General features: G+C 47.8%; 1 protein-coding gene across 1 annotated transcript; it reads right to left on the bottom strand.

Moving 5' to 3' along the window:
• Positions 1–4242: 4242 nt before the first annotated feature.
• Positions 4243–11014, bottom strand: LOC103179642 (dromaiocalcin-1-like). Its single transcript, XM_007895020.1, has 4 exons — positions 10944–11014; positions 7728–7868; positions 4579–4678; positions 4243–4359 (listed from the first exon to the last, which is right to left on the bottom strand). The coding sequence occupies exons 1-4, from the start codon at positions 10962–10964 to the stop codon at positions 4286–4288; spliced, it is 336 nt and encodes a 111-aa protein (XP_007893211.1). The 5' UTR covers positions 10965–11014; the 3' UTR covers positions 4243–4285.
• Between the last annotated feature and the right edge of the window lie 1767 nt (positions 11015–12781).

Raw genomic sequence — 12781 nt, forward strand, 5'->3', positions numbered from 1 at the left:
AATTTAAATAATAATTAATCTAATAATCATTTAAATAATTATAATAGTTCATTTAAATATTCATTTAAATCACAACAACAAATTACATTTGTATAGCGCCTTTCATGTCGACCCAAGGTGCTGGACAGTCAGGGATCCGCACCCGAGCTGGTGGTTGGGATCAGGAGGGCAGGGAGGGTAGTGCTAGGAGGGTGATGAAAAGCATGGTTGAAGAGGAGGGTCTTGAGACAGGTCTTGAAAGAGGCAAGGGAGGGGGCGAGGTCCTGGATAAGAGCTAACTTTCTCTAGTTGAACGTCAACAAGTCCTGATCAGCTCCCGTCAGCACCTCCACACCTCAGGTACTGGCAGCAACCCATCAATGGATGCACACTCCGCCTCACTCTCCGGGACCTTGAGGTCTTGTTTGATCCTCAACTGTCCTTTCTCCCCTACATCCATGCCATGACCTGCTTTGCCTTCCCCCACCTCTGTAACATTGCCCGGCTCTGCCACCACCTCACCCCTCAGACCGCTGAAACCCTCAAACGTGCCTTCATTACATCTAGACTCAACTGTGCAAACTTCCTGCTTGTTGGCCTTCCCGTCACTCAGAGGATAGAGTTCAAAATCCTTGTCCTCGCTTTCAAGGCCCTCCACGGCATTTCCCCTTCCTACCACTGTGACCTGCTAACCCCTTATCAATCTGTCCACTCGCTCTGCTCAGCAGGCTCCGGCCCGCTCAGCCGTGGCGGTCGGGCCTTCAGCCTCACTGCCCCCACCCTTTGGAACTTCATCCCACATTCCCTTCATCTCGCTCCCTCCCTTGCCTCCTTCAAGGCACGTCTCAAGATCCTCCTCTTCGGCCATGGCTTTGGTCACCCTCCTACCCCTACCCTCCCCGCCACCCCTTATGATCCCAACACCCCCATTGCTTGGGTCCATATCCCTGACTGTCCAGTGCCTTGGGACATCTCCCCAACGTGAAAGTGGTTATACAACTGTAATTTTGTATTGTAATAGTTAGGAACCCAATTGTTAGTCGATTGGAGGATCTCTTTTCCGAGGGTAATAATCCATTCAAAAAAATAAGTCATTTAATCCACGATTGTTTGTGGGACACTGCTGCCTCGTTTTACGCATAAAATATACAGTCAAATCACTTTACAGTATATTCTGTGAAGCGCTTTGATATGTCTTGAAGACATGTTAAGGCGCTATATCAAATGCAAGAATTATTATATTCTGAAGTGTATTACCTGTAGTTTGTAGTTGCAAAATGGCCAATAATGTTAGTGTATGTATTATGTATTTTATGCGTTGAAGTGTGTAACAGAACATTTGCTCTGGACACAGAGTACAAACCAGAGTAAGGTGCTATAGCAAATGCAACGATTATGAACCAAATTGTGTCCATGTTCCTTTGGGATGGCCTTCTGACGTGAAATAAAGCAGCTAAACAAATGTCATTTGTTGGTGGTGGTGGTTGTTGTTGATGTTCTGGATAATAATAATAATCCTTGCATTCGATATAGCACTTTACACGTCTTCCAGATGACTCAAAGCGCTTCACAGAATATACTGTAAAGTGAATTGACTGTATATTTATGGGCGAAACATGGCAGCCAATTACGCACAGCAGTGTCCCACAAACAGTCGTGGATTGAAGTTGAAGTGACCAATTTATTATTTTTTTCTTGAGGGATTATTATCAGGCACGTGGGTAAGGACAGGCACAAGTGAAAGAAAAGCAATGTGAAAAAGGACAGGAAGTCAGCAGAAAAGGCAAAGGTTGTAAAGAGCGATTATATTGTCCTTCTGGAGGAATTGGCACAGTCTTGTGCAGAAAACCTTTTGTTCCACAGCACCCGTCTTGACTATTCTTACCCTCCTTCAACCCTTTCCTCCCTCTCCCCTCTCTTTCTTCCCCGTATCCCTGACCTTAACCTTTCATGTTTTGTGCGGTTTTCATCAACGGCTCCAACCTTTATCTCGCCGGTATGTCACATACAGGAATTGATATGCATAATCCTCTCCCTTTCGATTTCTGTTCTTGCAAACCACATTTGTGCTCAGTCCTACCCCAAACTTCCCTTTGCTGGTATAGAATTATTTCAAGTTTGCCCGTCACTCTGAAAATTGTGAAGCCAACGCCCTTTTGAAGCAAGGTGCTCGGGTGGAGGGAGTGGAGGAGAGACATGGTGGTTTACCACTCTCAGGCTGAATGCCACCACTTCTGTTCTCACTTTTAAAATAATAATAATCCATGCATTTTGTATTTGATATAGCGCCCTATCACATCTTTGAGACTTCTCAAAGAGCTTCACAGAATATACTGTAAAGTGTAGTGTGTATGTTGTGGGTGAAAACCTCTTGTTGCGAACAATCCTGTTTCAGTTTATGTCATCTGAGTAGTGACGAGTAGTTAAAGGAGTATAACCAGAAGCTAATGGAGCACTGACAATAGTTTCAAATTTAAGGCTTATTATTATTTATTATTATAGATTTGGACATTGTTCTCATTTTAATTTGCTGGTTTACAAGGGCAAATGCTCACATTGCTAATGATTTGTGTACAATGAGGTTTGCGAGCATTTTAAATTGAGAAATGTAACACGTTTGATAGTTTTTAATGTAACCTTACTGTAGTTTTGATATAATATTAAAATTTGAGACATAATAGTTCAGGTGTATAATTTTGATTAAATTATGTCAAAGTTATGTGTTCAGTTACCGTGATCTGCAACAGCAGAAGGTAATGATGATAAGCAGAAGGTAAGCATATGATGATAATAATAGTACAGCTGGTGGCTGTGTTGCACTTATTATCTGAGGGGCCGACTACCCCACCATTGGCGGTTGTGCCTTCAGCTTCTCTGGCCCCACCCTCTGGAACTCCATCCCACAGTCCATTCTCCTCTCTCCCTCCCTTGATCTTTCAAGGCATGCCTCAAGACCCTCCTCTTCGACCATGCCTTCGGTCATTCTCCTATCCCCCACCCTCCCTGCCCTCCACCCCACCTGATCCCAGCCCCGAGCTCAGATCGAAATCTCTGACTGTCCAGAGCCCTGGGACGTCGTCCTGACGTGAAAGGCGCTGTGTAAATGGCATTTGTTGTTGTTGTTGTTGTTCTACAAGGACAGGAATGTGGGCTACTTCTACTCATGGTCTGCAGGTCGGGAGCGCTCTAGTGGTGGGAATACTGTTAACACATCCACAAATGTGATTGAGATTTGGGGTTTAATTGTGAGTATTTCAAGCTGTGTTGGTGAGATACAGATCTGACCCGACTTCCCAGGGGATATGATAACTGATCACTACTTTGCCCTTTATATAATCATTGACTGTGGAACTATAATAAAGGAAACAATTGTACACCCACTATTTCATCATTAATTAAATAATAAATACAGAGGTTCATTACACTCTATACACACACACACACACAAACAGTTTATCTCCTTCTGTCACACACACTCACGCATACGCTAACAGTCTCAGGGGAGATTTACTCTGTCTCTGACCTTCCCTCCTTCCTCACTCACACACAACAACAACAAAATTACATTTGTATAGCACCTTTCACATCGGGAGGATGTCCCAAGGCGCTGGACAGACAGAGTTACAGACTAGCTGGGGGTTAGGGTCGGGGAGGGTGGAGGGCAGGGGGGGAAGCAGGGAGTTTGCAAGCATGTCAAAGAGGAGGGTCTTGAAATGGGTTTTGAAGGTGGCAAAGGAGGGGGTGAGGCGGAGGGACTGCGGAATGGAGTTCCAGAAGGTGGGGGCAGAGTGGCAGAAGGCCCAGCCGCCAATAATGGGGCAAGTGAGGCGGGGGACATGAAGCAGGCCGCAGCCCATTGAGTAGAGAGAGCGAACAGGATGGTAGGGGGTTAGGAGGTCACAGATGTAGTGGGGAGCAAGACCATGGAGGGCTTTGAAGGTGAGGACGAGGACCTTGAACTGTATCTGTGTGATGGGAAGCCAATGGAGTTGGCCGAGGATGAGCGTGATAGGGTCACGGAACCTAGAGGACACGGGTTGCATGATCTGCAGATTGTGGAGGGAGGAGTTGGTGAGGCCAACAAGCAATGAGTTTACATAGTCAAGCCTCGATGTAATGAAAGGATGTATGAGGGTTTCCGCTACCTGCGGTGTGAGATAGTGGTGGAACCGGGCGATGTTGTGGAGGTGGTGAAAGGCAGAGCGGGTCATGGCACAGATGTGGGGTAGAAAGGATAGTTGAGGGTCAAACAAGCATACACACAAATAGTGACCGGTGTAGTGACTGTCGCTCGCTGCTCCACACCTCAGTTGGTGCGGACAGGTTGGGCACACACGAATCCCCTCGCGAAATTACAATAACCTTGCTCCCACTTCATGTCTGAAACAAAAAGATTTTCAGCAGTTACATACAATGATAGCTCGATCTCTCAGTCTCTCTCTCTCTCAATCTGTCTCTCACAGTCTCTCTCTCAATCTCTCTCTCAGTCTCTCTATCTGAGCCTCTCTCTTTCAGTCTCTTTCTCACAGTCTCTCTCTCTCGCTCAGTCTCTCTCTCTCTCTCTCTCTCAGTGTCTCTCCCTTTCAGTCTCTCTCTTACCTGTTATACTTGGCTTTATCCATGCACAATAGTTGGAGTCCTCGATATCCCTCCAGTTGGTGTACTTCACATCACTCCTATCTTGCCATCGAAATTCTTTCTGTGAACAGATTGACAAAGTCTTGAATGAGCAGAGAGGCAGCCCGTGTCATCGCTGAGAGCTATCACACTCACACTGCAACGAGAGGGAAATTATTATTTACAGTAACAATCCTTGCTTTTGGCACAGTGACGTATCATGTCGTTGAGATGTCTCAAATAGCTTCACAGGATACACTTGAAAGTGTAGTGTCTGTGCGTTTCGTGGGTGAAACGCGGCAGCAGATTGCACACAACAATGTCCTACAAACAGCTGCGGAGAGAGTGAGCAATTTTATCTGGGGGATTGTCGACCAAGACACCACCAACAACAACTAAAATTTATATAGTGCAGCTCACGCAGAGTGGAGTCCCAGGGCGCTTGACATGGAGCACGATGCTGAGCCAGATGGAGGGGCAGGTAACCGTAGGCAACAACATCCACTTGCACTTATAAGCGCTCTCCACCCAGGGTAGTGTCTCAGAGTGCTTACAGTGGCGGAGCCTGACTGAGCCAGTAGGGGTTGGGGGGAGGTGGCCATAAGCACGGTCGAACAGGAAAGTTTTCAGGTGGAACCTGAAAACAGGGAGAGAGGGGGCAAGGCTGAGGGATTGAGGGAGAGTGTTCCAGAGTTTCAGGGCATAGTGGCTGAAATCGCAACCTCTGATGGTGGGGTGGAGGGTGCGAGGGACGAGCAGGAGGCCAGTGCCAGTCAGCAGAGGCGCCGGGTGGCGGATTGGGGAGTGAGGAGATCGGAGAGTTAGAGTGGTGCCAGAGAGTGAAGGGATTTGAACACGAGTGTGAGGATCTTGAAGTTGATCCGTTCGGTGGTGGGGAGCCAGTGGAGCCTGGCCAGAACTGGTGAGATGTGGGTACAGAGTTTGGTCCGGGTCAAGTATGCCGGTGGCAGAGTTCTGAATGAGCTGAATTGTTTGAATAATGGAGCTGGGGAGATCGTCGAGGAGCGCTTTTGAATAAACCAGGTGGGAGGTGACAAATGGTCGAATGGAAAGGTCTTCAGAAGCAACCAGAAGATGGGCAAGCAAGGGCAAGGAAGAGTGTTTCACAGTTTTGGGGCATTGTGGCTGAAAACGTGGCCAACAATGTTGGAACCAAGGGCACAAGGGATATGGAGAAGGCCGAAGCCAGTCAAGTGGAGGCAGCGGGTTGTGTGTTGGTGTAATATATGTGTGTGATAAAGTGAATTGATGCATAAAATCCACGTTACATGCTACATTTGAGATTTACCATCCAGACAAAACAACAACATTACATTTTTATAGTGCCTTTCACGTCGGGAGGATGTCCCAAGGCGCTGGACAGACAGAGTTACAGACCTGAGCTGAGGGTCGGGGTGGGGGAGGGTTTAGGGCAGGGGTCGAAGCAGGGAGATCGAAAGCACAGTCGAAGAGGAGGGTCTCGAGGTGGGTCTTGAAGATGGCGAGGGAGGGGAAGAGATGGAGGGACTGCGGGATGGAGTTCCAGAGCGTGGGTGCAGAGTGGCAGAAGTGGAGCGAGCAAGGCAGAGGACATGAAGCAGGTCAATATCGCCAATAAGACTTCTCAAGTGCACAAAGTTGGTCCTCTTGAAATTTGGCAGTTTTGTTTGGGTTTTTATAACCTCACCAATCCTTGTGATGTCAAATACGATTGCATTGTGATCGTTGTTGCTTAATGCTTCCCCAACTTTATGTTGCTACACCTGTTCCAGAGCCTTGGCAAAGAAGGGCAGGTTGCAGGGGTCAAGGATGTTTTTTTTTGAGGAGGGGAGTGCTGACAGACATTTTAAGGGGGAGTGAAACAGAACCTGAGGAGAGCGACTGGTTGACCAACAGCGAGGAGCAGATGTGACGAGCAGCTAGGTGGGGAGGGATCTAGGCAGCAGGTGGTGGGAATCATCTGGGAGATGTTGATTGAGAGAGAGGTGGGAGTATTTGGGGCAATGGAGGGTAGAGAGGGGGAGTGGTACGGGCCCTGGTGGAAGGAGGGGGTGGTTAGATGGTCTGGGGGGTGCAGAAGGAGATGTAAGGAAGGAAGAAGCAACCAAGTGGATATTTTCAATCTTTGACAGTGTAGGACCTCTTCGTGCTTGAGGTGAGGATGGAGGCAGCTTGAGGGGGTGCGCAGAGGAGGTGATGGATGGTGGAGAACAGGGCCTTTGGGTTGTTTTTGGTTCACAAAATGGTTTTGAAGTAAAAGGCAGTTTTGGCCTGTGAGAGGGAGACGTGATCATTTTGGAGATCGACAGCTGGCGGTGGATTGCGATGCCGGATTTGTGCCATCTGCACTCGAGCGTCCAGGTTTTAGTTTTGAGGGAGTAGAGGTGACTGTTTTACCAGGGGGTGTGGGTAGATTTGGAGACAGACCTGGGTTTCAGGAGAGCAAGGGAGTTGAGGGTTGCAGAGACTCACAAAGGATCGCTGCGGGTGGAAGTCCAGAGGGAGAAGAGATCATGAGGGATTTGGGTAGAAGCTTTTGCCAAAGTTGGAAAAAGATGGTGAAGGGCTTCGATGAGGGTAGGAGAATGCAAGGGGTGAAGATGAGGAAGTGGTCTGAGATGGTCTTGTCTGTGATGGATATGTCGAAGATGTCAAGACCGTGAGTGATAATGAGGTTGAGTGGGTAGCCATGTTTGTGGGTCGGGAAGTTTATGTGGAGGGTGAGGTTTAGTGTGGAGAGGAGAGCAGTGAAGTCAGAGGAGATGGGCAAGGCAAGTTTAGGTGAAGATTGAAATAACTCATTATGATCAGGTGTTTAGTGCAGAAGCAGAGGGATGGGAGAGGAGAGGAGATGTTTGGGAAGATGGAACCAGGTGGTTTGGGAGCACGATAAATAAGGAAGATTTTGAAGGAGAGAGAAAACTCCCTTCTCTTTTCCCGACAGTGAGGTGGGAGATCTTTAATGTCCTTCCTGAATAGGGCACGGATGGGGAGTGAGTGAGATTTAGCATCTCATCCGAAGGACGGTGTCTCCGACAATGCGTCACTCTCTGTCCCCAGCACTGCACTGGAGCATGAGCTTAGATTGTGTGTTTCCAAGTCCAGACATGTGTCATCTTTATAAAACTCACAGATGTAAGAGTATCCATTCCAATCCAGGCTCCGTCTGCTAATCCAAACACTTTTGTGATCAGTTGAAATATAAATGAATTCTCTTTGCTTGAATGGATGGATACCAGATTCCCCTTTTCGTGGAAAGTCTTACACACCAGCTGCAGAAACAAAGTTAATAATAATAGTCCTTGCATGTGATAGAGTGCCTTATCATGTTGTCGAGATACCTCAAAGCGCCCTGCTCCCCCCAGCGCTGTGCTGGGGCGTCTGCTTAGACTGTGCGATACCAAATCCCTGACATGGGGCTCGAATTCACAACCCCCACTAAAACCGCAGTTTCCCATTGAGAGCGCTGCCGGCAAGTTTTTCCGCTGCTTCTCCAGCTAGGACCACCCTACCATACCCATTAAATATATATTATATGTATGTGTAGAGAGTTCTTGCCATTGCTCTTGAATAGCTAAGCAGCTCATGGAAAGCTTTAAAACACCGTCTTTCATTTTGATATGTCTTCCACTCAGTTGGGCACCGTTCCGGAGACCTCTTTCCCAGGCTTTGCTGGCAATTTGTCATGAGGAAAGCTTCGAATTATGAAAAATAAAAACAGTAATAATAATAATCCTTACATTTGATATAGCCCATTATCACGTCTTCAAGACGTCTCAAAGCGCTTCACAGAATATACTGCAAAGTGAATTTACTGTATATTTTGTGGGTGAAACGCGGCAGCCAATTTCAGACAATAGGGTCCCACAAACAGTCGAGGTTTGAGTGACCAAGGCATTATTATTTTTAGGGGATTATTACCCCCGGAAAAGCGATCCACTAACAGCCGGGTTCCTACTTACTGCTAGGTAAACAGAGGAATACAAAAACAACAACAACAACAGCGCTTAACAGTGGCGGAGCCTGACTCCGAGCCGGGGGAGAATGTGGAGTAAGAAAACTTGCCCAACATTTTGCTATACAAATGTAATTTTTTTGTTGTTGTTGTTGCCTGGGAATCAAACCCAGGTTCTTTCGCTTGCAAGGCGAGTGCGCTAACCACTAGATACAAGACTCCACAAGAATAACAACTTGCACTTACACAGTGCCCTTCACACGAGACAGCGTCTTGGAGCACTTAACTCCAGACTGGCAGAGCCTGACGCTGAGCCGGGCGGAGGGAAGAGGTGACCATAAGCATGGTTCTTGGAGTCTCTGACAATGCAGCGCTCTCTCCCCCCAGCGTTGTGCTGGAGCGTCAGCTTAAGCTGTATGATTCCAAGTCCTGATGTGTGGTCTGAACCCACAACTTTCTGACTCAGAGGTGAGAGTGTGAGTGACAGAGCCAGGCTAGCTTAAGAGTTCCTGATGGCGAAACGCTTGCGTAAGAGTTTCCTTGGTGGACAGGCTCACAAGTGACTATCCAACTCTCGCTTAACCAACACCTCTACCTCAGCTTGGGTCTGAGATAAGGAGTCCACATTCTCATCAACCTCTGTGGAGCTGAAAGGTCTCTCATTTCCAGTCTCAACCCACCTGAAGCCCCCCAGAGGGCAAATGCAACAAGCGACCAAACATCTGCCCTCAGCATCCTGCTGTCAGGAACAAAGTCTCCAGAAACAACAGTGGAGACACACTTTGTAAAAGGGCTCCCAGTCTTTCTCTCGCAGTTGCTGAGACGCCGTCCGGCGTGGAGGGCGCTATATTAAGCCAAGTTGTTGTTGTTGCTCTCTCTGATGTGTGGCCAATAGGAGGGACACCAGGTCTGTGTCATTGGCAAAGAAAGATATTGTGGTCAATTGTCCCGTTGCCTGGTCAGTCATTAACAACTCCAGAGCAGACAGACTCACAGACCCCAGGAGGTAAGAGAAGTTGCCACCACAGATCTCTAAAGGCCATTTAGCCCTGAAATGCAAGATGGATCGAATTGTGGGGGGAAAGAGCAGCAGAATGGGGATGGAGTAGAGAGCTCCAGTGTGGAGGGAAGGAGCGCTAATATACACACAACAGATGGGGTTGGGGGGAAGGAGAGCAGGGAAATGGGGTTAGAGTAGAGAGCTCCAGTGTGGGGGGAGCAAGCACCAGTATAGACACATAAGGTAGTGGTGAGTGGGGGGACTGGAGGGGAATGGAGTTAGAGTAGAGAACTCTTCACTCTTAATCTGGGCACTTGTCCACAATTTGACCCATTTTGCATTTCAAAGCCAAATGGCCTTTAGAGATCTGTGTTGGAACCTTGTGCTACCTCCTGGAGTCTGTGAGTCTGTCTCCTCTGCTCGGGAGTTGTTAATGACTGACCGGGCAAAAAAGCAGTTGACACCAGCATCTCTCTTTGTCAATGACACCAGACCTGGTGTCCCTCCAAAGAATTGGACACACATCAGAGAGAACAACTGGGAGAGAGAGAGAGAGAGAGAGAGACTGGGAGCCTAGATTATTTCATGAAGTGTTTAACTCCTGTCAAACCGAACATCTCCACAGCCCCCTGCAAACTGACAATGTCCCACTAATCCGCCGCCTTCAGCACATCTGGCTGGACCACATCAAAACCAACCGCTCTGCTCTCGCCTCGGCCAAATTGTCCTTCTACTCCAGGTTAATCCTGGAGGTGAAGGACATCTCCAGGCCCCTGTACTCCACCACCAACTGGCTCCTCTGCCCTCCCCGCCATGTTTCCCAGAGTCTTTCCTGCGACTCCCACTGCGAGGAAATGCTGGACTTCCTCGAGTCCAAAATCGAGGGAATCCGCTCAGCTGCCACTGTTCAGGAATTCCTCTCTCTCTTTCTAAGTGTCCTGGCTGACAATCTCCCAAATAAAATTGCTCACTCCATGACTGTTAGCGGGCTCGTCACTGGGTGCAAACTGGCTGTCGCATTTCGCCCACAAAAATACACATTCACTGCACTTTGCAGTGTATCCTGTGGTACGCTTTGAGATGTTTAGATGACATGACAAGGCGGTGTGTCCGACGCAAGGATTATTGTTATTATAACAACGACGACTTGTGTTTACACAGTGCTCTTCGCGCAGCTTCACAAAGTTGTTAACAGCGGCGGAGCCTGGCTCTGAGCCGTGGGGAGGGAGGAGGTGGGCCATAGTTTGGGAGCAATGAAAGATGCTATATAAATGCAAGTTACTGTTGTTGTGTCAGAAGTAGAGTGTTTACACCCGCTCACACACACAAACGCTCACACACACACACACACACGCACACACACACAGACACACACTCTTGGTTGATGTTCACCTGGTTTATGTTCCTCCACATCTCGGTGAATGTGGACCATTAACAAGACATTAAACGTGGTGTACCCGATCGCTGGACAGCGTGTTCTGTTCACACAAAAAGAAAGACTTCGACCGAGAACTGGGGGTAATCATTAACATCTGTCAATCAGTGTAAATTCCAGCTAACAGCCAAGAAGCAAGACCTCACCACCCCCTCTCCCTCAGCCACACACTAAGCTCTCTCTCCCTCTAGGTGTCTGAGACATGCTGTGCTTAAGAGTCTCAAATGATATCAATAATGTAATAATAATCTGTGCATTTGACATAGTGCCTTAACACGTCATCGAGATGTCTCAAACCGCTTTACCCCTCACTATTAAGGGGCAGTGCCTGTGTGTTTTGTGGGAGAAAAGCGGCAGCCAGTTTGGGCACAGCAACATCCCCGAAAACAGCCGCGGGGCTAGCAAGCAATTTTATTTAGAAGATTGCCGGCCAGGACAACAGAAGAGAGAGAAACTCCCTTTTTTTCCCCTCCATTACAGCACTGTGGGGGATCTTTGACGTCCGCCCTGAACAGGGCCTGGACAGGGAGTGAGTGAGGTTTAACGTCTCATAATAATAATAATCCTGCCATTTGATATAGCGCCTTATCATGTCTTTGAGACGTCTCAAAGCACGTCACAGAATGTTCAGAATAGTGAATTGACTATATTTTGTGAGCGAAACCCAACAGCCAATTGCACACAGCAGTGTCCTCAAGACAGTCGTGGATTGAGTGACCACAATTTATTAATTTTTTTTAAAGCAATTATTATCCTCGGAAAAGCGATCCAACAATCGACTAACAACCGGGTTCCTACTTACTGCTAGATAAACAGAGGCATGTGGAGTAAGGAAACCTGCCCAACATTTCATCCTAACATGAATTGAACCCAGGTCTCTCATTTGCGAGGCAAATGCTCTAACTACTGAGCTACAGGACTCCATCCAAAGGGCAGCGTCTCTGACAACGTAGCACACATCCAGCGTTGTGCTGGCACTTAGCCTGTGTGATTCCAAGTTCTGACGTGTAGCCCTGACCCTGGCTTAACTCGTCACCACCACTTAATTCATCACTCTGTCAGTATTCCAGCCCCATTTATTTATGTATTTATAAACTGCCTAACTCAGCGCTCCTAATACCTAGTCACTGAGCCATTTTTACTGTAGTGCTTTTCACCTCAGGAAGGCTTCGGCTTCCCAAGTCCAAGTGGACAGACTCTCTCCTTGAGAGATCATCTCACACCTGGAGAACAGTGTACAGCTCTGGTCAGCCACACTTAGGAGTAGATGTGGACAGCTCTGGTCAGCCACACCTGGAGTAGATGTGGACAGCTCTGGTCAGCCACACCTGGAGTAGATGTGGACAACTCTGGTCAGCCACACCTGGAGTTGATGTGGACAACTCTGGTCAGCCACACCTGGAGTTGATGTGGACAGCGGTGGTCAGGCTTTTATATAGTTGTTAATGATTGACTAACCTCTGGTGAACTTTGACTTCTAAAATATCCAGATAACAGCTTTGCCTTGACTTACTATATAGGTGTGTGTGTGTGTGATAGATCAGGGAGCTTTTCAAAGCAACACTGAGACTCACAGAGGTAAGGAACCAGACTCCACTTTAAGGCTTGTAACTACGCGCATTTGGACACTGATAATAACAACAACAAATTACATTTGTATAGCGCCTTTCACATGAGCAGGATGTCCCAAGGGCCTGGACAGTCAGAGATCTGTGTCCGAGCTAGTGGTTGAGATCAGAAGGGATGGAAGGCGGGGAGGGCAGGTGTAGGAGGGTGACCGAAGGCACTGTTGAAG

The sequence above is a fragment of the Callorhinchus milii genome, unplaced genomic scaffold (assembly GCF_018977255.1).
Source record: "Callorhinchus milii isolate IMCB2004 unplaced genomic scaffold, IMCB_Cmil_1.0 Scaffold2, whole genome shotgun sequence".
NCBI lineage: Eukaryota > Metazoa > Chordata > Chondrichthyes > Chimaeriformes > Callorhinchidae > Callorhinchus > Callorhinchus milii.

Excerpts from the sequence above, each read along its gene's own strand:
- LOC103179642 (XM_007895020.1), bottom strand. The coding sequence starts at position 10,964 with ATGTGGAGGAACATAAACCAG. Across the intron at positions 7,869-10,943 it reads TGTGGAGGAACATAAACCAG|CTGGTGTGTAAGACTTTCCA; the intron begins GTGAACATCAAC and ends TTGTTTCTGCAG. Across the intron at positions 4,360-4,578 it reads GATAAAGCCAAGTATAACAG|ACATGAAGTGGGAGCAAGGT; the intron begins GTAAGAGAGAGA and ends TTTTTGTTTCAG.